Source organism: Aspergillus eucalypticola (assembly GCF_003184535.1).
Source record: "Aspergillus eucalypticola CBS 122712 chromosome Unknown BO83scaffold_23, whole genome shotgun sequence".
Lineage (NCBI taxonomy): Eukaryota > Fungi > Ascomycota > Eurotiomycetes > Eurotiales > Aspergillaceae > Aspergillus > Aspergillus eucalypticola.
This window is the reverse complement of record NW_020290297.1, coordinates 12,997-35,759: the sequence shown is the minus strand read 5'-3', so window position 1 is coordinate 35,759 and position 22,763 is coordinate 12,997. Positions and strand designations below refer to the sequence as shown.

At 50.5% G+C, this 22,763-nt stretch overlaps 10 protein-coding genes across 10 annotated transcripts; 4 read left to right on the top strand and 6 right to left on the bottom strand.

Moving 5' to 3' along the window:
- Positions 1 to 71: 71 nt before the first annotated feature.
- On the bottom strand, positions 72 to 2,698 carry BO83DRAFT_380708 (uncharacterized protein). The gene is made up of 2 exons (XM_025531819.1): positions 2,638 to 2,698; positions 72 to 2,573 (listed from the first exon to the last, which is right to left on the bottom strand). The coding sequence occupies exons 1-2, from the start codon at positions 2,667 to 2,669 to the stop codon at positions 116 to 118; spliced, it is 2,490 nt and encodes an 829-aa protein (XP_025385184.1). The 5' UTR covers positions 2,670 to 2,698; the 3' UTR covers positions 72 to 115.
- Positions 2,699 to 3,737: 1,039 nt separating this feature from the next.
- BO83DRAFT_401196 (glycosyltransferase family 69 protein) lies at positions 3,738 to 5,091 on the bottom strand (the record flags this gene model as incomplete). The annotated part of the gene is made up of 3 exons (XM_025533445.1): positions 3,738 to 4,153; positions 4,213 to 4,438; positions 4,492 to 5,091. The coding sequence occupies 3 exons, from the start codon at positions 5,089 to 5,091 to the stop codon at positions 3,738 to 3,740; spliced, it is 1,242 nt and encodes a 413-aa protein (XP_025385183.1).
- A 459-nt stretch (positions 5,092 to 5,550) lies between these two features.
- On the bottom strand, positions 5,551 to 6,738 carry dscB. The gene is made up of 2 exons (XM_025536191.1): positions 6,329 to 6,738; positions 5,551 to 6,228 (listed from the first exon to the last, which is right to left on the bottom strand). The coding sequence occupies exons 1-2, from the start codon at positions 6,593 to 6,595 to the stop codon at positions 5,638 to 5,640; spliced, it is 858 nt and encodes a 285-aa protein (XP_025385182.1). The 5' UTR covers positions 6,596 to 6,738; the 3' UTR covers positions 5,551 to 5,637.
- A 133-nt stretch (positions 6,739 to 6,871) lies between these two features.
- Positions 6,872 to 8,991, bottom strand: BO83DRAFT_380704 (TFIIH subunit TFB1 family protein). Its single transcript, XM_025531818.1, has 2 exons — positions 8,715 to 8,991; positions 6,872 to 8,657 (listed from the first exon to the last, which is right to left on the bottom strand). Exons 1-2 carry the CDS (start codon positions 8,854 to 8,856, stop codon positions 6,916 to 6,918), a joined length of 1,884 nt encoding a protein of 627 aa, XP_025385181.1. The 5' UTR covers positions 8,857 to 8,991; the 3' UTR covers positions 6,872 to 6,915.
- A 996-nt stretch (positions 8,992 to 9,987) lies between these two features.
- On the top strand, positions 9,988 to 10,883 carry BO83DRAFT_319333 (uncharacterized protein; the record flags this gene model as incomplete). The annotated part of the gene is made up of 2 exons (XM_025527772.1): positions 9,988 to 10,173; positions 10,224 to 10,883. 2 exons carry the CDS (start codon positions 9,988 to 9,990, stop codon positions 10,881 to 10,883), a joined length of 846 nt encoding a protein of 281 aa, XP_025385180.1.
- A 642-nt stretch (positions 10,884 to 11,525) lies between these two features.
- BO83DRAFT_391348 (uncharacterized protein) lies at positions 11,526 to 11,942 on the top strand (the record flags this gene model as incomplete). The annotated part of the gene is made up of 1 exon (XM_025532897.1): positions 11,526 to 11,942. The coding sequence occupies one exon, from the start codon at positions 11,526 to 11,528 to the stop codon at positions 11,940 to 11,942; it is 417 nt and encodes a 138-aa protein (XP_025385179.1).
- A 418-nt stretch (positions 11,943 to 12,360) lies between these two features.
- On the top strand, positions 12,361 to 13,438 carry psf3 (DNA replication protein PSF3). Its single transcript, XM_025531817.1, has 6 exons — positions 12,361 to 12,465; positions 12,532 to 12,600; positions 12,686 to 12,744; positions 12,822 to 13,011; positions 13,084 to 13,192; positions 13,245 to 13,438. The coding sequence occupies exons 1-6, from the start codon at positions 12,424 to 12,426 to the stop codon at positions 13,310 to 13,312; spliced, it is 537 nt and encodes a 178-aa protein (XP_025385178.1). The 5' UTR covers positions 12,361 to 12,423; the 3' UTR covers positions 13,313 to 13,438.
- Positions 13,439 to 15,462: 2,024 nt separating this feature from the next.
- BO83DRAFT_439619 (uncharacterized protein) lies at positions 15,463 to 18,967 on the top strand (the record flags this gene model as incomplete). The annotated part of the gene is made up of 4 exons (XM_025536190.1): positions 15,463 to 15,607; positions 15,703 to 15,786; positions 15,839 to 16,311; positions 16,372 to 18,967. 4 exons carry the CDS (start codon positions 15,463 to 15,465, stop codon positions 18,670 to 18,672), a joined length of 3,003 nt encoding a protein of 1,000 aa, XP_025385177.1. The 3' UTR covers positions 18,673 to 18,967.
- A 639-nt stretch (positions 18,968 to 19,606) lies between these two features.
- Positions 19,607 to 21,382, bottom strand: BO83DRAFT_380701 (uncharacterized protein). Its single transcript, XM_025531816.1, has one exon. The coding sequence runs from the start codon at positions 21,347 to 21,349 to the stop codon at positions 19,874 to 19,876; it is 1,476 nt and encodes a 491-aa protein (XP_025385176.1). The 5' UTR covers positions 21,350 to 21,382; the 3' UTR covers positions 19,607 to 19,873.
- Positions 21,383 to 21,499: 117 nt separating this feature from the next.
- Positions 21,500 to 22,633, bottom strand: sod2 (superoxide dismutase sodB). Its single transcript, XM_025531815.1, has 4 exons — positions 22,458 to 22,633; positions 21,983 to 22,389; positions 21,859 to 21,926; positions 21,500 to 21,802 (listed from the first exon to the last, which is right to left on the bottom strand). Exons 1-4 carry the CDS (start codon positions 22,585 to 22,587, stop codon positions 21,712 to 21,714), a joined length of 696 nt encoding a protein of 231 aa, XP_025385175.1. The 5' UTR covers positions 22,588 to 22,633; the 3' UTR covers positions 21,500 to 21,711.
- Between the last annotated feature and the right edge of the window lie 130 nt (positions 22,634 to 22,763).

Below are 22,763 nucleotides of genomic sequence, written 5' to 3'. Positions count from 1 at the left end.
CGAGAAGTTAATTGGTGAAGCTCACATCGTCTATGTATTATTTTCGATCCATGATAGTTGGTATATATACATACATGTAGAACTAATGGTATCTGACAAACAACGAAGACTAATACTAAGAATAAGCCCGGTTCTCTTCTATAGGTCCCATTTCCCCATGGCTTTGATCCGAATCCAAGTTTGTACCCACACCCTCCGAATCTGCTTCCTCCTGAGATAGCGGCCCTCCCTTCTCGAATCTCCCATCATGATCCCGAGTCACAATTTCCAATCTGTTTTCGCGTTGCATCACTCGTATATTGTGCTTGTATACATCAATCGTCGAGATACCGGCTCCCGTATGAGCCATCTTTTCTGTCGGAGCAGAGTTCCATGCAAGCGCTGCGATCTCTGGCGCAGAGCCCCAACTGCTCGAGGAGAGCCCGCTGTAGATAGAATAGCAGACGTGGGCAATGGCCACGGCGATATAGATGGCGAGTACGATCATTTCGAGTATGGACGTAATCCCGTCTGCGCTGTATGCGTAGCCGTTCACATAAGCTTCCATTACCAGTTGAGTGGATCGGTTGCGCACCGCCGCAGACACGTTGAATGCATTGCGCCCTGTGCCCATGTTCCCACCTTTAGGAATGATGTCGTAGATCCAGTCACCGCCATCCCAAAGATTATTTGGATTGTTAGCACCTTTCAAGTCCATGATAATACTATGGTTGTACGCTGACCGGCCGATGCCGTTGGTGATAAGGGTAGCTAAGATGTTCTCCACTATGATGTCGTAGTAGTAGGAGGCTGACGGAGTTGAACTATTGAAGATGCCAGCCATCGAGGTGATAGGCGATAGGATCGTTTTGTTTGTACCGGGAATGTCTGGCGTCAGGTACCGTGCCCAGTCCGCGGTAAGTGCAACTCGTGGCCAATCAGAATGAAACGTCCCATTTTTGTCCATTTCTGCAGGCTGACCAGTGACAATCTTGATGTGGTTTCGCGTGGACACTAGGGTGACGTTGGTGAACCTGCTGTCGACGCTGCAAGTGAAGTATTGTGGATTAGTGCTGTCTGTGGTGGGAAGTATGAATATAGCAGCAAGTGTGGCATCGATAGGTTGCAGCAGAAGAGGATCATCGACCCAGAGCACGGAAGGGGAAGCACCTTGTCGGAGGAGTGATTCCACCTTATTCTCGATTGTCTTGTTGGAAAATCCATTGTATAAGTCGATCGAGGCCTGACTCAAGTCGGCCGTGCCCGGGCCTGAGGAGAGAGACGCAGTGCCCAATGCAGGAAAGGACAGAGTGATATTGCTGGAGTAGTCGTAGAACGTTTGACCACAGAACGTGAGTACCATCGGCTGCAAGGCGTTGGTCTTGAAGAGCGCATCATTCCTGAACTTGAATCGGCCGACGTCGATGTTGGCGGCAGCGTACGACCATAGCCTGCCTAATTCTGCAACGCTATCCGCGACGACAGAGAGTGGGGTAGTTGCAATAGTGTATGCATTCCCCCACATCATCTCATGAGTACCGAACAGATTGCGAGACCTCATTCCAAAGCTGCGAATGGAGGCTTGGCCGGAGATGGTAAGATTCTGGGGAACACTGCCCGCGTTGACGAGCTTCGGAAAGAACGAGTAATAGTCCTGGTTGAGGATCTGCCAATTACCGGCCGGGCAGGCGAGGTCACTGTTATCAAAAGCACAGTGCGATAGTGCTGACGAGTTCTCCATTTTACTAGGAAAGAGTACGCTGTCGGTGGCGTTGATCCAGAATGGCGTGCCACCTGCGGGCCAGTCATCCAGACGTGGCTTCATCAAATTACTTGTGGACGGACCAGCTGTTAGTCCCAGCAGGGTGCATGTAACCATCAGGCAGAGGATGAACCATTTAGTGGTTTTTCGTTGCCAGTCATGATTGACTGAACCCCACATGCTGAGAGACCAAAGGAAACTGATGTCTTGAAACTGCAAAGAGGTGAAAATGGCACCAAACGGAAGGCCGTCCCCAAAGGCAAGTTCTCTGCGGATATAGGTAATCAGTATGGAGCCAAGCGAAGCTAGCATGAGAAGTTCATGAAGCTTAGCTGCGAATGTCAGCGCAGCCAGCTTCTCAGCATCCTGTCCAGAAGTGCCAGATAATTCGCCCCCAATATAGTAACCAGTGGAGTTAAGCATGATGAGTGCAAATGCAGCACTGACAGGAACTACATGCAGGACACAGCGGATGGATGCAAGTGTCTTGCTCCTGTCCATGAAGACCTTCGGCTTTTCTGTTACCTTAATACCGCGCAGCTTGCAGCAGGTATTGTGGAAAGATGTGATGCCGATATTCTTCAGCAATGCCAGAAAATGGTCGCCGAGCCCGCGACTATTGGATTCCGATTGGAGTCGTTGCCAACGCAATCGATTCCTTGCTTGGGCCATCCGGGCCACCATTGTAGTTCGAAGCGAGTGTACCATGCACCGAGCCTTGTCCGAAATTGGGCGCCGACCATACTGCGCGCGCTGATTTGCTTGTATAGATTGGACGCTATCGGAGGCGTCGCTATTGGAGCGCGAGATGCCATCATGCAAATTGGAGTCACTGCTCGACGCGTTGTAGGAATTCAGCAATAGCCAGGGTCTGTCAAGTCCCAGTCTAGACTTACGCGGTGGTCGGCCGATACGGCTCGGCATACATGTTTTCTAAGCTCACTGCTTCACCATCCAATTGGGACTGCCATGACAGATTGGATGAGGAATAAGTGTTAAAAACGAGGCGAAGTCCATTTTGAAAAGAAGGCCGAGTGCCATTCTCGGAGGTCATTTCTGGAAATCCGTGTGGTATAACTGTCTTGAATATAATTTCAGGGGGAGGTGGTTGGCCTCAGCCCAGATAAGGCCATGTATAGTATGTGAACCAAGAAGATGGAACGCAAGGCTTAAGCCGTAGACGTCTTATAAATAAATTGCGTCCAAGCCCGCGGAACAGCGTCAATCCCATATCTGAGCTTCAAGGACTGGAGTAATGTGATCTACTAAATTGATAGCACATAGCCTAGCAGGGGACCTAGTTGCTGATTGGCCTCTGCTCGCTGAACCGCTCGGATAATACTAGCGCTTGGAGGATGGAACGGCGAGCTGAAGCAGTCTACCCAGCCCCTGATCCCTTAGCCGACAAGACCGGCCAACAAAAAGTGCCCACGTCAAATTAGGCCGGTAGACGATAAAGCTACGCGCAAGCGCATAGAGGCAGTTTAGGTGCCACCAGAGCCTTTCTCCCTGCACCCGGTCAAAGGGAGGGGGCCGCAACGATCAGACAAGGCTAAAGATACTAGACAGGAGTCAGTGCCTTTAGCGCCGCGGCCCACCAAAAGCATATCATTGGTCTCGACCACGAGACGGTCTGCGGGGTCATTGCGAACCAAGGGACAAAAGACGCTTAATGAGGTAGTGCGTTAGAGCTCGACAGCTAGTAGATACTGACTGGTGGCAGTACAGAAGCGAGGGAGAGAGAAAGCTGTGGGGCGTAATACATGGTGTACCGCACCGTCGTAGGCTGTATTTGACTCTTTTCCGACTTTTGCCCGGGCAATCCCAGCCTTTCTATCAGCAGTTCGCGCCTACTTCTTGGCATCGACCTTCCAACCTCATGAGGTTGGAAACAGGACACATAGGCGGTCGTGTGTTGAAGTTGGTTTTTAGATTAAATCTCTACTGACTTCGGAAGTTGAAGCGCCCAATTGTAGGAACACCCACGAATTTGGCCTCAGACGTGTGCCCAACCGTTAGAGACAAGCACCTGCATCTCATTGATCAAACAGAAGTCACCAGGTTCTTGCTCATCGATATGGTCATCATGCCATCCAGCAATCCTCTTGCGGACAACCAGCTTTTTGAAAAATGGTGTTGTAAACCAGCGTCGGAGTCGGTTCTCCCAAAGAGCTAATGCCACATGTTGAAGCGATAACCAGGCCCCTGTAGGGTGAACAGCTTCATAGGCGGCAGGGTTATAGCCGACACGAACCTTAGGGTTCAAGTAAACCCCGTCTTGCTTGGAGAGAGGGTTATCCGCATGAATCAAACAGCATTCAGAACCCTCGAGATGTGAAAGCGCCAGGGAATCGGAGATAGCGCGAAACCGTAGCGGAGGAGTGGAAACAAAAGGCTCTATAGGCATAGCAACTGCGATATATGATCGATCAACATGGGCATCGAGAAGAGCGTGTAGGGGAGTCACCAACCCATTCCGTTCCAGCAACTCTTGACAGGCACAGGAGACAGGGCAAGCAGTGCATTGCGTGAGGCTGCAGACCGGAAGTATGGCCACTTCTGCATTACATGCTCGTCGCCGTTCGAATCGCGCAAGGCAAATGTGTCATAATAAAGCGGCGGTTTAGAAAAGTCCAGCGAGCAAGCGGCAGCGTAGACACCGTCATTTGTATCGAGTAACCGGATAACATCATCCACCTGTAATCTGGAAGTTAGCGACGTGCAAAGTCTGATCTATATACGAGACATACAGTGAAGACCACATCATTCAGGAACAGCACTTTGTCAAATGTGATGCCTTGCTGCGACAAGTCTTCCAGTGGTTGCAAGGTCAGATTGCGTAGCCGTGCAAGATAAGGAATGCGTCTGAGTTCCTTCTTTTGGCGAGGTGTATCGATCCAGCCTTCTCGAGGACGAGCGGATAGCTCATCCTGATGTGTCGTGGCCGATAGGGTGATGTTGCGCCGCACGCCAAGTCGGTCCAACCCAGCGTCAAGGTCGCGGAGAGCCCCCTTGGAATCATCCCAGCTCCCGCTCTCGTAGACGCTCACAAAAACATTATCTGGTCCAAAAGTTTTTGCTAGATTCATCACCGCATCATTCCAATGGCTTCGCAGGATTGGTTCGTTGTTCCAGTGCATACTCGCGATGAATAGCCGCTCAGGTCGGGGTGATAGGTGATCCTTGGCCACATCCACAGTAGAAGCTTGATGATGGATATAAAGAGTTTCCAGTATCGTCCAGGTCACCATACAAAGTAACAGACCCTGGAGGAAGCGCCGGCGCAGGCTAAACCGGCGGGACAACCCATACCGAAGGAATGAGCTAGCATAGCTGGTAGTTGGAACCATTGAAGGTAGATCCAACGATCATGTCCTATTCATATATGATAATATGAATGCAACCGAGGAAGGCAGGTGGATCCGCATGGATGTCAGTGTATCGTAGAGCTGGCACCGAAGGGCAATCAATAGGAGACGATAATCAGCGACTGATCTGGGGAGAGTTCAGCTGGCCGGATTCTGCCAGTCCCTACCGCCACGACACGCGATAACAGTGGACTCACGTGCGGTCTAGATGCCAATTATAGTATATCACAGGCCTCGGCGGTCAAAGCGCCGCGTTTTATGCCGGGGATCAGCTTGGCTTTTTGACGAGTCTGGAAACACCGGCTGGAATACATAATGACTGGTGTCATAGTCAATGAAGCGAGCCCGAAAAGGATATCTGCATATCACTAGATAAAAAGGACATTCCATATGATACACTCTAGGTAAGTATAACTTCGCTCAAACACCGAAAGCTCCTATACGAGTAGTATACCCATAATGTTTGAACAATTGAAGTTATCAAAGACCCCTATATCGTAAATAACTACATGAGACAGACCCTCTAATCTATATCCCCCCACTCCTCCTCAACCTCTGTCCCGCAGCATCCCCCGTCGCACCCGTAGCCGACGAACTCGCCGACGCCGCAATAGCCTCTCCCTCCAACCTCCTCCTCAGATCCTCATATCTCCCACCATCTGCCCCTCCAGCTCCATTTACAACTCTCCGCTCCTTCTCCCCCACCATCCACGCCGGAACCCTCCACGCGCCAGTCCCGGGCAGAAACTCCGTCCGCCAGGCCACACCAACCAGCCATCCCACCGCAGCGGGGACGACCATCGCCGGGAACTGCGACAAAGCCAGTTGCGCAGCGACAATATACGTTGTAGATTTATCAGACAGTGTAAGAGTAAGGGACTTGCTGCTCTGTTGCGGTTGTTCTTTCGTCTCGTTCGAATCAGAGGCAGATGACGTGGAGATCCGGTAGCGGAAGGTAGATGGGATTGAGGCGTGGTATTGCGCTAGTAAAGCAAAGATAGTCGCGACAGGTCCGGAGGGAAGGTAGTTCAATTTCCCGAGGGTGATAGGTCGGAGAACGAGGATGAGGAGGAGAGGTGGGAGGAGGGTTGTGTAGGGGAGTGTGGTGAGGAGGAAGGTCTATAAGCCAATATTGCTTGTTAGTACTGCATCGGGTGGTATAGCTTGCAGACGGGGAATGCTATAAGAAGAAAGAGTAAGGTAGAAGAGAGTGACGTACGGCAAACTTTCTTCTTCCCCAAGCGCGCTCGACAACTCGTAGATGATACACAAGCATCGCAGCGAACAGCGCCTCCGTCGAGTTCGCGAATCCGGCTACTTGCCACACCAGAATGCGCCAGAACTGTCCATATTGCCAGATGTGTGGCGCAACTTGGATACTAGTGAGGTGTTTAAGGTCGAAGATGGCTAGAGCCACTGAGGAGGCGATGGTGTAGATGAGAAGGGATTTGGAGATCGAGGCGTTGGTGAGTCCGGAGGTTAACATCTTCGAGATGTTATTGTGAATTTATTAGGTTTATTTAGAATATGGAACTGGAGGTAGTTTCTCCTGAATATTAAACAATAACTAGAGCATGAAGGCGATGTCTTATTAGTGGAGCGTCCTGGTGGTCGCGATGCTGGTCTGACAAGCTGGAAGGAAGATGGAGGAAGTGAGGGACACGTCGCGTGAAAGGGCGGGCCGAGGCGGAGGGGCGGAGAGCGGAGGGCTCGGCATGCCGATCGAAGTACTTAAAAGTCCTAATTGGCTTTACAATGGATCGTTAATAGTCATTTACGTCTATTCTATCATACATTATCGCCATATCACGCAGATGGCATTTCCTTCATTTCTTCAGCCAACGCCTGGTTGTACTTCGCCAACGCCGTTTCCAACGCCCGGATGGTCGGTCCCAGTAGTCGATTGACAGCTTGTTCACCCCCAGCCACACCAGCGAGATTGAGCTTGAGCTTCCTTCCCGTCCTTTCCAACACTTCCCGGGCATGCTGCTTCAGTCGATCAACCTCAACTTGCCGCTCTGCCTCTGCGTCTTGCGCCACCGATTTTATGCGCTCCATGGCTCTGTTTAGGGACTCCACGAGCGAAGCTACCTCACCCGCGCGATCCGGATTCCCGGATAGGAATGCCTGCCAGAATTGATGCAAGAATTCAGTCGTCGTGGCATGCGTCAGTGTCAACCGGTCGTACAATGCAGTCGACAACCCGTATGTGCCGGCATTGCCTGATCCCTCCGTTTGGGATCGGCGGTCACGGATCGCTTCGAAAATTTGGTTTGAGGCGCGCTTCAAATTCACCCTAGAACCAATCACGTCTTCGAACTTTTGTTGATCTTCATCTTCATCTTCCTGCGGTTCTACCAATCTCCCTAGCGGCGCGGCTCCGCCCTCTGGCAAATTTTGTTCTAGATCCCCACGTAGCTTTCCTAGTATCTGATTCGGATCCTGCTGGGCAAATAGCTTGTTTTGCTCATCCTCCGCAGATTTTGAATGCGACGAGAAAAAGCGACTCTGGTCCTTGACGTTGAGGAGGATACGTTGCTGTTCCTCAACCCCGCGTAGATCGCGCAGCTGCAGCTCGTTGTATGTCCCATCCTCACCCGTCTTGCCATCCGCCTCGCCATCTGCTGGTGCAACATTCGCCATAATCTTCTCACTCAGACTGTTCAGTGTGCGGATAATGGGCACCTTTTCCACAGAGGACGGGCGCATGTCGAGATCGGGTCGGTTGCCTTGCCGTTGACTGTTGTTCACTTCATTTCCAGCCAAATCTAGGAAATGTGGAACATGCGCATCGCGCGGTAAATTCCCTGACTCATCCGCCTTGAGGTATTTATCCAGGATTATGTCCGTGGGATCCGTTTCGGAGATGCGCTCTCCGCGCAGTTTCTTGAACAACCGACTTTGGAAAAACCGAGACCAGAACTGCTGCTCGCTAAGCTTGGGTACATTCTCGTCGTATACCCGCTTCACAAGCGGGTGCTGATTGAAAATCAACTGAATTTGCTCCTTGCTAATATTCAGCTTTGTCACGCTATCCTCCACCCGCGGCTTCAATGTCGACAGCACATTGTACGATCCGCGTGTCTGCGACCGTTCGATCGCATGCGCGCGCAAAAGATGAAGTCGAGTAGACCAGAACTGCGTCATGAATTGTGAAGCAGACAGCGTATCCGGCTTGGTGTGTAATGACTCCATGAACATGCGCTGCAGAGTCGAATTCGACTTCAGCAGCGACTGCTGCAGCTCCACATCTCCTTGAAGCCGTTTGTCATCATCCCACGGGCTCTTCTCTTTCCCTGCCGATGATACCGCATTCGCTATGGCCATAGCAGGAGACACGCCTTCTTTAACGGGGGCACTCTGAGCTGTCTTCGCAGCTTGAATAGCGGCACTGAGCGCATCTCTGATGGCATCAGCTTCCGGTCGCGCGTTCGCTCCAGCTGTGAAGGAAAAGACATATTGTTCGGGGGAGCTGGCGGGGGCGTTCGGAGGGAGGACAAAGATCTTCAGCATCACTTTCGGGTTACTCGCGGGGGTCTGTTGCAAATCTATGCCGTAGTCAGTATAATCGCGCCCGGTGAATCAAGCTAAAGACCACGACGTACTGGTGATCTGAGCAACAGGAAGAGTAATTGCACCAGCTGCACCACCAGCCGCCGGGATCCAAGAGATCGACTGGCGGTCCTGGGCTATGGTCAGGGTGCCATCTTTCTTCTTGTATGCCGCCGACCCGCTCGGAGGTGCCATCGTCATGGATCTCGACAGCGTCCACTGTCCTGGGCGGCGTCTAGGGATCCACCCATCGGGAGATATAGAATCCCACGGGAGAATCGGAAGGACAGGGCCTTCAAAGACGCGAGAGGTTTGAGTGGATGGGTTAAGATGCGAGTTTGTGAAAAGTACGAAGTTCCGCAATCAGTCAAGATGGAGGCACGTGATAGATAGACTGAGACATGTGACTTGCTTGCTTAGTCAGGATGGCAGCCCTAACAAGCCAACCTTGAAGTACAGTTTTGCAGTCATAGACAGAATGTAAGTGAGGAGTATGTCAGGCTAGATAGTTTTAGCCGACAATTTCTTTGTCAGATCTAGTTATTTCCGAGAGCATAGCATGCATAGTACGGATGCCAAGGGTGCAATGAGATATTCATTGGGGTTTCTTCGACAAGAAGTTTTACTATGTCATCTTAGAAACTAGTACGAGTTCAGTAGCGACTCCATTTGAAAGTACTACATGATGGCTAGAAATATAGAGAAATATGTTCGGGCTTTTCCGTTAGATTGGGAGAGTGCAACCGACTTGTCCTTCAACTTCTATCCTTATTCTTGTCACCAGAAACTATCCATAGCCATGTTCGACCATTTTTAGTGGAATATACCGGTCATTGAAGCGAGAATCAATATTTCATAAGGCTGGATGTTATTGAAAGATGGACCAACGGCATATCTCGAACAATAAGGGCATTTCATACTAGATGTCGACGGACCTTTCCTTGAGACACGCATAAGAATGGTAACTAAAGCAAGAATTGAACAAAGAGTTGATTCTATATTTTAAGTTCAGACGGTGAAATGCTGTGTAATCTTCCACTTTCCTGAATTAAAGCGGTCAGGGAGTCTTTATATCCGCTGCTCTGTCAGTTAATGGAGGTGGAAAACCCTTATAAACGACAAATTGTGCTTATCCAAAGGCGCAGTACATTGGGTTGTTGCCACCTGATCTTCATGCTCAAAGAGTGCTAAGACTCTACCAGGAGGATAAAAGGATTGAGTCAGGGAAATCCCATCTATGACTATGAGTCGCGTCTACAGCACTCTAATATAAAGAGAACGCCCCACTTAGTCTCAGAAGTCGGTATCCAACCAAATCTATACTACATGTCGACACAAAAGCCCTACGATATGGGGAGTTCTCAGTCTGAAGAGCCTGGAGCGAAAGCTCCCACTCATATCGACTATAAACTAGAGAACATTATTGCGAAGGCGCTAGATAATGGTGGAGTGCCCAACGTGTTCTGCGGTCATGGGCTAATGTGCGTCTATGGTCTTGTGCAGGAGCAAAAGGTAAGATGACCATTTTCTATTGCAGTGAGATCAAAGCTAACTACTTTCAGAGTTCCACCTGGGTCATCCCCAACTTTTACATTGCAGAAGCAGACTCCCTTCTCCAAGACGCCGGTTTCCACAGTTGCCATAGGTCTTACTGCGAGGGATACCGGCCCAACAAGAGGCCTTTTGCACCGGCATATCACTACCATGTCCAACCACGGGTGAACAGACCGTACAATCATGTCGTGCTCTTATATAAGATGGGGGACCTGTTCATTGACCTGGCGCCGGTTCCCACGCGACTACCACCATTGGATAATCCGGACTATATGCTAGTTGATGATCCTCGGCTACCAGACTACAATGATGAAGCTGGAAATGGTCGTTGGCAGTCTATTCGTTCGATCAAGATCCCAAAGCCAGCCCGGTTCATCGACGCTGTGGTCCTTCTCATGGTGAGAGAGTGGCCTCAGGACCCTACGTCTTCTATATGGTATGGATACTTGAGTGAGCTGCTGGATCATATCGTTGAAAGTGGAGAGTATGAGCTTGTTCCGAGTTGGGATGTGTTGGGAGATTTAGCGCATGGCTTTGTGAAATTTTATTTCGACGGGGAGACGAAGAAGAGTCCGTGTGAGGTGAAGAATTATATATGTGGAGTGCGGGATGAGATGATCGAGAAGACGAAGTTATCTTTACTTCTCACGGCAGATGAAGATGAATGATATCTATGAGGGATAGTTTAAGAATAGCGTGGACCATATTTCTTTTACTCCAAGATGTTTGAAAGTTATAGTTCCATTGTGAAGGGAATTGGGGTGTTCGGGCCGTATGGCTTCTTGTATGGGCATACATCGTCATTTGAGACATCCTACCCGGTTTATTGCATAATGTGGACAAGACATTTGAAAATTTATGATTGTAGTAGAGCTAATAATTATCAGATGTGTCATATATCCGTTGATCTAAGTTCTGCTTGACTGGAGCCTGCAGTCAATTATATAACCTCACCTGTCTAAATCCATATCCGAGGGTATACGATCGGTGATAGCCATGTGTTCATAGTTGCATTATACGAGTGTACAAGGTCAAAGGTCAACAATAAACCCGCTAATATCCCGTTACAAAGTAGTTTCCCAGGAAATTGCTTGGGGGCACTTTGCATTGTCTCAAAGTTAATACTCCTTTGTCCAAGCTTTCAGAATGTCTTAAAGATACTAAGTGCAATACTTGTGCTAATAGGATCGACTTCAAGGTAAACCCGTTGGACGTAAGTGCATATATACGATCTCATAAATCTTACTACCTGCGTCATTGTTTACGACATGATGATAATCTAATTATGCCATTAGAGAAAATTAAAAGGAATGCAGAGTCTGTACGATCTTCGTCCAATATATCTACCGTTCGTTAACAAGATAGACCTCATGACGTCTAAATTGTACGACACCCACCCTGATTCTTTACCCTCCTCATCTTGGGGAGAGCCTGATACCGCAAGAGGTATTCACTATGGGACAGATGCGCTTCGACTGGCTCTGCTATTCGATCCGGGAAAAAGGATCACAGTCACTGCGAGGCAAGCTTTGCGGGTAATGAGGGCGTTCCTAAGTATAGAGGATTATACCGGCATGCCAGGTATTGAATGGCTTAAATTGTTCCTCGTCTGCACCGAAGATTATGGAGGTCGTCCGGCTGAGATTTGGAATCTGGAGGACGCTTTCTTGCGGATGGAAGTGCGCAACAATTTCGGACCACAAGTACCAGATTCGTGGTACTACTAGCATAATACGAATATCAATCAAGACCATCTACTTGCTGTATAAAAGGTATCTATTTAGTGAGCCGCACTCAGCTGTAATCATTGCTAATGTCTTCGATACATACACTAACCTTACATCCGTCCAAATACCAGTGACGTCATCGAATGTATACAAATCAGTTTCTCACTCAACTAATTGTATATATGTGCCAATACCCATTAAAACAATACAAGTATAGCATCAAATTTAGAAAAGCAATCAATATTGTAGTTGACCCCCAAACCCTGTCCCACAAATCAGTCATGTAGCACCGACTGTAAATATCTCCCCTCTTATTGGCTAACCGCAAAGTAAAGATTCCCCGCACGTGACAGCGCGCCATGCGGGACGCGCCTCCAAAGGAAAGAAGGACGAGTTTGACCCTCCACCTGGATAAGAGATATCAATAACTAAAAATCCTATTAATGAACTAGTTATACACAAGTTGATTTTTCTGTCGAAAATGTCGTACTATGACATTGATGCCATCTTGACAGATTCCCAAGTAGGTGGAAAATGAAACTGCATGCATGCATTGGGCTCATTTCTCACACACATCCGATCTATCCAGAAACTACCTTGCACGTTTGAATTGGACGTACCTGGTCTTGGTATTTTGGAGGGGAATGCGGGAGAAAATGTATCTCTCTCCTGTCTTATGTGCTTGTTGATTTATTTTGTGCATGAAAAGTGTGTCTTGCTAAATGTGTGTGTGTTTCATCTAGATCAAAGCAGGAACGCGCATTGATTTGCCATTATGGCTGGGTGAGATGCTTTCTATCGGGTGAGTTTCAATCTACCTACTACTACTACTACTACTATCTTGGAGAGTGAGAGGGTAGTATTGTCTAACTATCGCAGTGCCCGCCTGGGAACCTCCCGCCTAGTCACGCTGGATCTCCCCTCCGCACTTTCAGAACGGGTCATGAACGCCTTGAAGGCTGATCCTCGGACGGTGGATCTGCGGTCCCTAGCACCGCATTTCTATAGTCTGAGTGAGCGGATTCTGGAGCTGTTTGAGGAGGAGGAATTGGTGGAGGTTTTGAGTAATGTATGGTTGCTTATGTGTACTGGGGAGGGTGGGCGAGATGGCTAATTGTGATGATGATGATGATGATGATAGACGTTTAAGAAGCGCTCAGCGGTCATTGCAGACCACGCGCATAATCCGCAGGGTGCTTTAGGGCAGGGAGCGGATTTCTTGCGAGGGTTGGATGAGACGGAGAGACAGCGTATGTTCACCGTTGTGTCTGTGTGTTGCTGATTGCTGATGCTTGTGGGTAGTTTTCCGGGTTGCGCATGATAGTGCTAAGGAGACGCGGGTCTGGGCTGGAGAGGCGAAGAAGAAGTGATGTTATGGTAGTAGAGTATTGGGTTTTTGGGTGGAAGGTATGGGTTGTTGAAAGGTTGAGCTGTGCTCGCCGGTATGAACTCAAACTTAACAGAAGACTAAGAGTAATTATGAAGTATCAAAATGCGATGACTATAATATTCATTATCTTTGGATTGACTATGTATAGGTCTTGTTGGTAAATGTGGTCATAGTGGTTGACATCTTATTTCCGTCCGTATAGACATGAAAAGGCTCAATTAATGTCCTGCTGGCACTCGATTAATTGAAGGAACAACATGAAACAAGTTACCCGAAACCTATCATCTGAAAGTTCCGGTCAATCGCTGCGAATAACCCTATCACGCAGATTCATGATCTTCATGTACTGTACTCCGTGCTCCGGAGATATGGAGGGAAGTCACGGGTTCAATGCCACCGAGATAAGAATGACTGGGAGGACATGTCAACTCCGACTGGCGGAGGAAAAAGCGCCTACGACCGGCATAACCGAGGGGTTGTGTTTTAAGGCCCACGAGCTGGGGACAGTTGGAAAGATTGGAAAAGGAAAAGGGGAACAGGAGAAAAAAAAAAAGAAAATCTATTTCTGGGTGTCCGAGACGAGCCACGGGAAGAACGATGGGGCAAGTTATCTGTCACGGGGGCGATGGATGAAGGACTAGACTAAAGCTGAGAGCGATGGGGATGATGAGACGATGATTGCAGACGGGACTGGTATAGTGGGGAGGGGAGAACCACGGGCGGCCGATGGGTCCCTGGAACGTGGGGCAGCTTGAAGGAAAAAAAGGAGGGCAAGTTGACGGATCAGATTCTGCTGCAATTCTAGATACTAGATAGATGGTAGATAGATTGATGGCGAGGAGGGGTAGTGAAATCGTGAGATTTTAGCCGATGAAGTGGGGGAAAAGGGCACTGACATTGATGATTCCCGTCCCTGCAATTCAGTGGTAGCGATCCTTGTATATCCTCCGTAAGGATGCGTGTGATCAATTCTGAGGGATGGAGCAATAGGGAGAGGTTACAGTAGGGATGGAGTGTGGTAACAAGAAAATATAGTAAAAGGTACGGGCTTTCCAACCACTACACTTGACCAGCCACCCTATCTATTGGTGGTCCTCAAATTCAGGACAATAGCAGAGGGAGAAAGGCGATTGGAAGCTTAAGTTCAGGTTCAGCCGGCCCAGCCATCGGAGACCATCCACTAATCCACTGCACTAAACCGCACTAAACCCACTGGGGAGATGGTGGGAAGAGCGACCGGGACCGGGATCCAGTTCCTGACTTGCTGGTGCTCCGCTAAGGTCATTTTAGCCCGGGTTTTAGTGCCCTGCGATCGTTTGTTCCTTGAGCCTATCTCGTTGCTTTGCACGCCTTTTCCCCTCTCTCGATCCAAGACCATTCAGACTGCCTACTTGGCCTACCCGCCTGCTTGCATTCATCACAATCATCATCACGCATTCACTTCATCCTCAAATTCTTCTGCTCCTCCCCCCCCTCGCTGGCATTTCGTTGTTCAGTCAACCTTCTTTGTTGCTTGGCAACCTTCCGTCCATACCACAGTAACTTCCCCCAAATCCAACGCATGCCTGCATGCATACATACCGAGAAACTCAAGATCCGGATCGCTCTCACTAACTAATCCCTCCCTCCTCCCTCCCTCCATGGATGGATGCATGTGTGGAGATCATCTTCCTGTCACTCGGTCCCCTTTCTTGGCCGTGAGGATCCAACGATCGACTCGTCACACTTTCTCCTCACACTTTTTCTCTTTCGCTCCCCTCACGTCTTGACTTGACCTCTTTTTTTTTTCTCGCTTCCTTCTTTGTTCTTCCCGTCCGAACTTACACTTCCTCCACTTCTGGTTCCCCTCTCCTCGCCGTTCCCACTAGACGCTTGGACGCGCAGTGGGCCTAGTTTCGTCACCAATCGCCCTTCCTAGTCGCATTTTCTCACCTTCCGCCTGAGACATTGCTTTTTCCTCCTTGCTCTATCGGTCGACTCCCTCCCCGATCCTTCTGAACGAACTCGCGCCTAGTGGATACGATCCTGCGAACCTACTGCAGTCTAACTGGCATCGCGCAACATCTTGTCAATTATGCGCATTAGCTAGGCAACTTTGGCCCATTTCACCCGCAGACACACATACGCAACATGGACCGAAATATCCAAAGACGGAGCAGCATCTCGGTGCAGTCAACTGCCCCTTCTTCCCTGCGCCATTGCTCATTTCCCTCCTCTTCAAACACCTCGCCTCCGACCGATACGGCCTCTCTCAAACCCGAACCGAAGCTGAAGCGTGAGCTATTGACTACCCTCTCATCCCTTGATTGTCACCCAAGGGATACTTGAGACAAACAAAAGACACTGGACTGATTTTACCTTCCCCTGCAGGCCGGTCTGCTCCCCCAAAGCCTCTTGCCCTCGCCCGGGTCAAGGGAACCGTCGCCATGGACTCTTCGCCGCAAATGAATTCAGGTGCGGAATTCTTCCCAGCAGCGGGCGTGCAGTGGTATTGATAGGACTATAGAAATATCGTGGTTGAACGACGCTTCACCAATGTCGATGACCCCCAGGACCGCAACGCCGAGAACGCCGCAGCGATCTGGAGCCGGTACGCACATGGCATCGCCGCAGACTTCACGCCGGAGGGAGCGAGCGCACACGCTGACTAGTGATGGACAAACAGGTACTCCGGAACCTGCCCCTCCATCGCTCGTCAACCCTTCTTCGGCCCTTCTCCAAGATCTCCTCAAAGAACAACGCGCGAATCGAGTTCCCAAGGGAACTACGTCGGAGGACGCTGGTCAGGGCGCCCCGCGCACGCCAGAACGATCTCACACCCGGCCCCAGTCTCGATCTCAATCCCCCGCACAGTCCCAGTCGCAAACCCGATCTCAATCGCAGGAAGAGGTGGGCTCGGAGAAACAGCGGAAAATTCAGACCGCGCTTTCGTCGGGTCTCAGGCAGCCGCATGAAATGGGGGTCAGAGAAATGGGCGAGGTAAGTTGTTTCTGGGTCATTCGATCCATGTGGCCTATAGACTGACTGACCAAATGGCAGTACGTCTCCAAGATCAACAAACAAAACTTCGACTTGAAGCTCGAAATATTCCACCGTGTGCAACAAATGGCCGCTTTGGAGAAGAAACTACAGCGTATGGAGCAACTGGAAGAGGAGCTCGAGCGCCTGCGAGGCTTGGAAGACGAGGTTCAGGAACTGAGGGATGCCGAGGCAGACAATCAGCGACTAAGGGAATCCAACGAGCAACTACGACATGAGGTTGACAAGCGGGACCAGGCAATCACGGAGGCTGTTGATATGATCTGCCTTCTGGAGAATAAAGTGGCCCAATTGGAAGCTGGTGAAAATCCATCGACACCTTCTACCACTCGCGGGTTCGAAGACGACGACCCCGGTGCTACGACTCCCAGGCAGAATACCACGTTTGCCGCTATTGACATCCCGGAGAGAACATCCTCGTGGCGGGGTACTTCCCGTTCGAAGCATCGGCGGTCATCTTCGGATTCGCATCAGCTCAAGCGAGCTCCTTCATTGTTATCCGATGATCACAAGAGCCCCACAACACTGCAGGCCCCCTCAACTACTGCTGACGACCGGTCTCGTTCAGCATTGAGTGACATGACAAAATCAGAGAGTCTGCAATCTATGAGCGATTTCCTCGAGCCAGAGTCCCCACGGCTCAGTGCTCTGAGCGAATGCAGTGAATTGTACCCGCACGATGAAGAAGCAAGCGATCGATTGGTTATCCCGGTTAAAGAGCGAGACTCATCAGGGGTCTCGGAGGCTCCCAAAGGAACGGTTGAGGAGTCCTCCAGTAAGAGCCTGATTGAATCTTGGATCCAGCCACAACGTGATGCCTTCCTGGAAGATGTGCCGGAGCAGGATATATTGCCCTCAAATCTTCTCAGGCAGACGGGTAAACCAAGCTTTGACAGTGACTCATACAATAGCTCGAGCCAGAAAACAAGAGTGGATAGCGTGTTTGGAGGTTCGAGATTACCCCCTACTCCAGACACTATGAGTACGGCGTACGCCACTGGTCCCAACCGGTCGAACGGCAGCATTGTTGCGGAAAAGAGCCTTGTTGATCAAGCTATGACGGCCGGACACGGTCGTCCGCGTTCTGCAGGGGCACTTACAACGAGGCGTAACTCCATTAACAGTGCAGCGGTTGGTAGCGTGGACATGAATGTAAGTGATGCCACTTTACATCGACCTGACACCGATGAGGAAGAATCGCCTACTTTTTTCCCCTTGAACAGCCTCACATCGCGGGATAAAAGGCTATATTGCCCGGAAACCCTGGACAAGAAGAGCCTTGGGTACATTGGCCAGAATGCATTTCTCAATGGTGAAGGCCTTGACAGGGTTCTTTCAAAGCTCGATAATAGCTACTATGGGTCCATGGCACAGGATGAATCTGACAGCTCCTTGTCTTCATCACCTCCTTTGACGCCCCAAGATTGGGTTGAGGCTTCTAAGCCGGATGCCAAACGCCGACGGGACAAGTCTGCTATGATGCCTGTTGTGCCTAAATCGAAAAACCCCCGACCTCAGGAGACGCGAATCACCAGCCAGTCTTCTTTTATTGGTCGTCGGCACAGCATCGATTCCACCATCAGGGACTCGGATGTTCCCATGATTCCCACACTGGATATACAGTCGCTAGAGTCTGGCTTGCAGCCTGGGCCCGAACTAGATCGTCGGATGATCGGACGCAAGATTAGCATCCGCCCTCCGTTCTTTGCACGTTCGGCGCCTCCTCGTCGTCTCCAGCCCTCCCTAATGTTCGATGGTTCGGATTCAGACGATGGAGCTCCTGCTCCCATTATTCGTAAAGCACGCGATGACAATCCGGCCAAACCAACGAAGACGGCTTCCAAAGCCGAAAGCAATAGTTCCAGTTTTTCTTCGTCTGTGCCAATGCCTGCCGACGCCAAACGGGGAGATATTCATCGGACATTGCCACACTCCTTTACCGAATCCGGCTTCATGAACAATGCAGGGGCCAAACCGCCGCCGCCCGACCCCAAGGACCACAAGCGGCGCAGTTCCCTTGGAATCTTCAGCTGGGTGAAAGGGGCTAGCGGGCTTGGGAAGAAGGCGGAACCAGAGCTTCCAGTGAAGGCCAGCGCGCCCAGTACTGCCTTGGTCAAGAGCAGACCTCCTCGGGCGACTCCAGAGTCAGGAAAGAGTGCTTCTGACTCCGGTAGAACCATTGAGATGGGCGCGATGAACGTTGCCATTGATGACATTGCCTCGAAGTCCAAACATTCAAACCACGACGAAGAAACAGGCCGACGACCAAGGTACATCGACCGACGGGCTCGTCGTGGCTAAACTGGCAGTTGCCTTATCCCGCTTTCAAAAATTTCTTTCTTTACTTTCTGTTTTCCTTTGCATCTTTCCCGGGACTGTTTATGATCTATCACGATACCCCATGAGTTACATGTCTGATGACACGGATTTGTACTAGTATTGCATGCGCAGCAGAGAGTACCGCGTTTCTGACGTTTTATTTTTGGGCCATTAGAGGTGGTTGCTAATTCTTTGTTGCTTGCTATACACATGGTATCTGGCTGGCACACGATATCATTTTGTGCTTCTTGCTTTGGTGATTTCATCAATACCTGACGTTCTGATCGTTCGTTCTCCATGCATTTCAAGCAGTGGTTCGTACCAACTATTCGTTCCTGCGAAATCCCAGAACATCGTTCTTTCCATCATAGGTAATCCAACAAGTAATCTAAATGCTATACACTACCGAGTAACTTCCATATCTTTTAAACTATGCAACACCATACAAACAAAAAGCGAGCCCAAACACGTGACCCCAAATACACACCAATACTTCGCATCTATCATCACCTCACCATAACAAACAGGCAATACACTCTCCAATAGGGCGTAACATCCAAGACATATTGTGAAAAGGAAGAACGAAATCTTAGCAGGACTCAAAAAAAACCTAGCTGTTAAATCATCCCATCATACGGTGATTGAGCATACATACCCTAAGTAGACAGGGAGGATGGTATACTAGAAAGGGTCATCTAGTAAAGACACTCTAGAGATTCGGGAAGGCCTTTTTCTGCTTCTTGATCTGACCATATACTTTTTCTAGGAAGGATGATCTGATGTGAAGTACACAATATATTACAATATGCAGATAGATGTGTTTATTAGTATCTGTCCCATAAGGAATTGAGTAGTAATAACTACTAGTAGTAGTTTCGTAGGAGTATGAGAGACACTTCATTTTCCATGATAAGATGCAATATGATAATATGAAGTACTAAAGTAGTGATAGTAAACGCGGTACTCCATACACGCCTGTCCTAACCTGTCCTGCATATTTTAGCCTACCCCAGTCTAGCTTTGCCTTGCTTGTGTTGTCAATCTATATAATATAATTATGTAAATATGCCGTCCGCCATGCCATACCCAATGCAACCAGCCCTATACAAAACTCCCATACATACCTGAAACCCAAAACTCCAACATGATCATTTTTTTCTTTCTCTGAGAGGAAAATGAACAATCAATACCACCCCGTCCCATCCTCTCCCCTCTTCTTCCCCTTCGGATTCATCGATATAATCCTCTGTCCAGGTAAGGTATCATCCGTAATCGAAGCTTCAAAAATCCCTGATATAGACCGCTTTCCCAGCATCTGAAACGAATCATACCCCTCCAATAACCCATTACACGCTGCCCACTCCCTCGACAGCCGCGGTGACTTCCCGTCACCTAGGTCACACCACCGAGTGACCACAATTGCATGTCGGAAGTGCAAGGAGCGCGGGTCCGTGCGATCCTCGGTCAACTTGATCTCGACGAGGTATTCGGACGGACACTCCGGACAGCGGCGCATGGGGCGACATTTTCCGCATAGAGTGGTAATCGAGTTAGGGTTGTGGATGCGCCGCGCCATGAGGTCCTTCGCGCGGTGTTCGAGACCCTGTAGGGCGGAGGTGTCGCGGGGTTTGGGGATGTGAGTGAGGGCGCATTTGCAGACGTTCATGAGTTCGCCATCGCGCCAGTGCGCGCATGCAGAGAAATACGGCCAGTAGTCTTCGCGGGAGTAGAGGAGGAGACGTTGTGAGCTGGGCGGGAGGTCTGGGTCTGCGAAGCGGGTGCTGATTACCCGCATCAGCAGGTGACCTTTGTGGATGTGGAAGCGGGTGTGGTGGGACCAGTCGTCGCGGCGCCAGCGGCGGGAGAGGGAATCCGGGGGAAGGCCGTAAGAGGGGGAGAAGTTGTGGGCGCGCATGACGAGTTGGACGAAGCTGAAGGGGAGGGTGCGGCCGTGGGTGATGCGGTGACGCGGGGGCGGGAGGAGGGAGTTGCGCATGTTGGGGCAGTTGAAGAGCGGGTTGACGACATGGGCGGGTTGGAGTTTCTCGTGGCCTTCTTGGGTGCGACGGTGGTAGCGGGCGCAGGGGAAGCAGAGGAGGTGATGGGGGAGGTAGCGGTCTTGGGAGACGAGGAAGTCGGATCGGTATTCGCGGTTGGAAGGGTCATTGAGGGCTTGCCAGGGTTGAAGCGGGGCGAGCTTGGAGAGGAGGGTTTTGCTGGCGAAGGCGAGACTGGCTTGGTCGGCGGGATCGAGATAGGAGCAGATCTCTGCCCAGAGGATTGGGGTAAGACTGGCGATTAAAGGCTCGCCTGGAGGACGGTTGTCGAACTCGGAGCGGTTGGCGTAGGGGTCTGAAGGGTCGATGTCCTGGACGCCGATGGAGTGCAGGAGTTCGGTGTGATCGCGGCTTTCACCGAGTTGGGTGTCTTTGTTGGCGTTTATTTCTCGGTATTTGAGGCGATGGGCCTCCAATGGCGCCAGGGAGGGCAGCGGAGGGACATCTTCGCTGGTGGTGCTGGGCCGCTCGAAGCCGGCTCGGAGGTCTGGTGTGGATGCGCTGTAGCCCTTGCGTAGGACTTGTCGGGATTTCTTGGGCCGGAGGGCATTGGCGAAGAAGGCGCGGAAGCCGCGCCTCTCTCCCGGGCTGTCATCGGACATTGGGGGGAAGTACTGAAGGGTGAAGCGGAGAAGATGGGAGGACGAAGAGAAGATAAAGATGAAGATGAAGCCGGCGATGCAGCGAATGTGAAACATGATCGGCGCTGTATTACATTTACCGGATGTTACGGAACTGGCATCCGCCACCTGCCGAGCTTCAGCCACTGTGGCTGATGAAGAACATGAGTCTATTTGTTTACAGAGAGAAACGAAGAGCAGAGAGGAGTGCCATTAATACAGAATTTGCATTAGGGCATCAGGTTGAGCCTGATTAGTTCCAAATCCAGTAGTACACATAATACGCAGATCCACAATCGCTAATCAAGCCGCGTCAATATACAGTTCATATCATAAGAAAAGCTTTACGCGGAGAAGCGCTTCTCCACGGCCTTCCAGTTGATGACCTCCCAGATGGCCTTGAAGTACTCGGCCTTGCGGTTCTGGTATTGGAGGCTAGAAAATGATGTTAGCTTCGGATAATCTTCACGGGTTAGGGCAGGTGCACTTACTAGTAGGCGTGCTCCCAGGCGTCGATACCCAGCAGGGGCTGGAACTGGCCGACAACGGGGTCCTGGTTCTGCGAAAAGGTTAGCCAATCTGAAAGCTTTCTTCACACATATGGTGAATTCTTACGGCATAGGCCTTGATGCCAATGTGACCGGTCTGCTTGTCCTTGACGAGCCAGGCCCAGCCGCTACCCTGGATAGCAGCAAGAGTAGCATTCATCTTGTTCTGGAACTCCTCCAGGCTGCCGTAGGTGTCGTTGATGGCAGTCGACAGGGCACCGGACGGGGGCTCACCACCGCCAGCGCTCTTGGGAGCAAGGTTCTCCCAGAAGAGGGTGTGGTTCAGGTGACCACCACCGTGGAAGTTGATGAGGGGCTTGAGAGCGATCTGAGCGGCAATGTCGTTCTTGTGCTGGGCCTCCTGGAGCTGCTCAATGGCAGTGTTGTAGCTGTTGACGTAGGTCTGGTGGTGGTTCTTGTGGTGAAGCTCCATGATCTTGCCGGAGATGGAGGGCTCGAGAGCGCCATAGTCGTCTACAGGGAGTCAGTTCAGTCACTACAAGCTCTATTATATGTCTCTATAATCGCAGGGGAATGCATACAGGACAGGTCAGGGAGAGTAGCCTTGCCGCGGGCAAAAGTCAAGCCCGCCATGCCGGCAGTTCTGGGAGTAGCCGAAGCTCCGGCGCGCAGGGCCGTACGGGCAGAGGTGCGGACGAGGGAAGCAGCCATTGTGAGCGTTAATTAGAACAGAGCAAGATGCACTATTACAATAGACCCGGGGGTATTAAGGAGATGAGAGGAGAGTTGCTGAAGAAAGAAAGGGAGAAGAAGGAAGAAGGAGAGATGAAGAAGTTCAACGTCATAACGGCTTGTTTCTTCGGAGGGCGCATTTCCCCGCGCCGAAG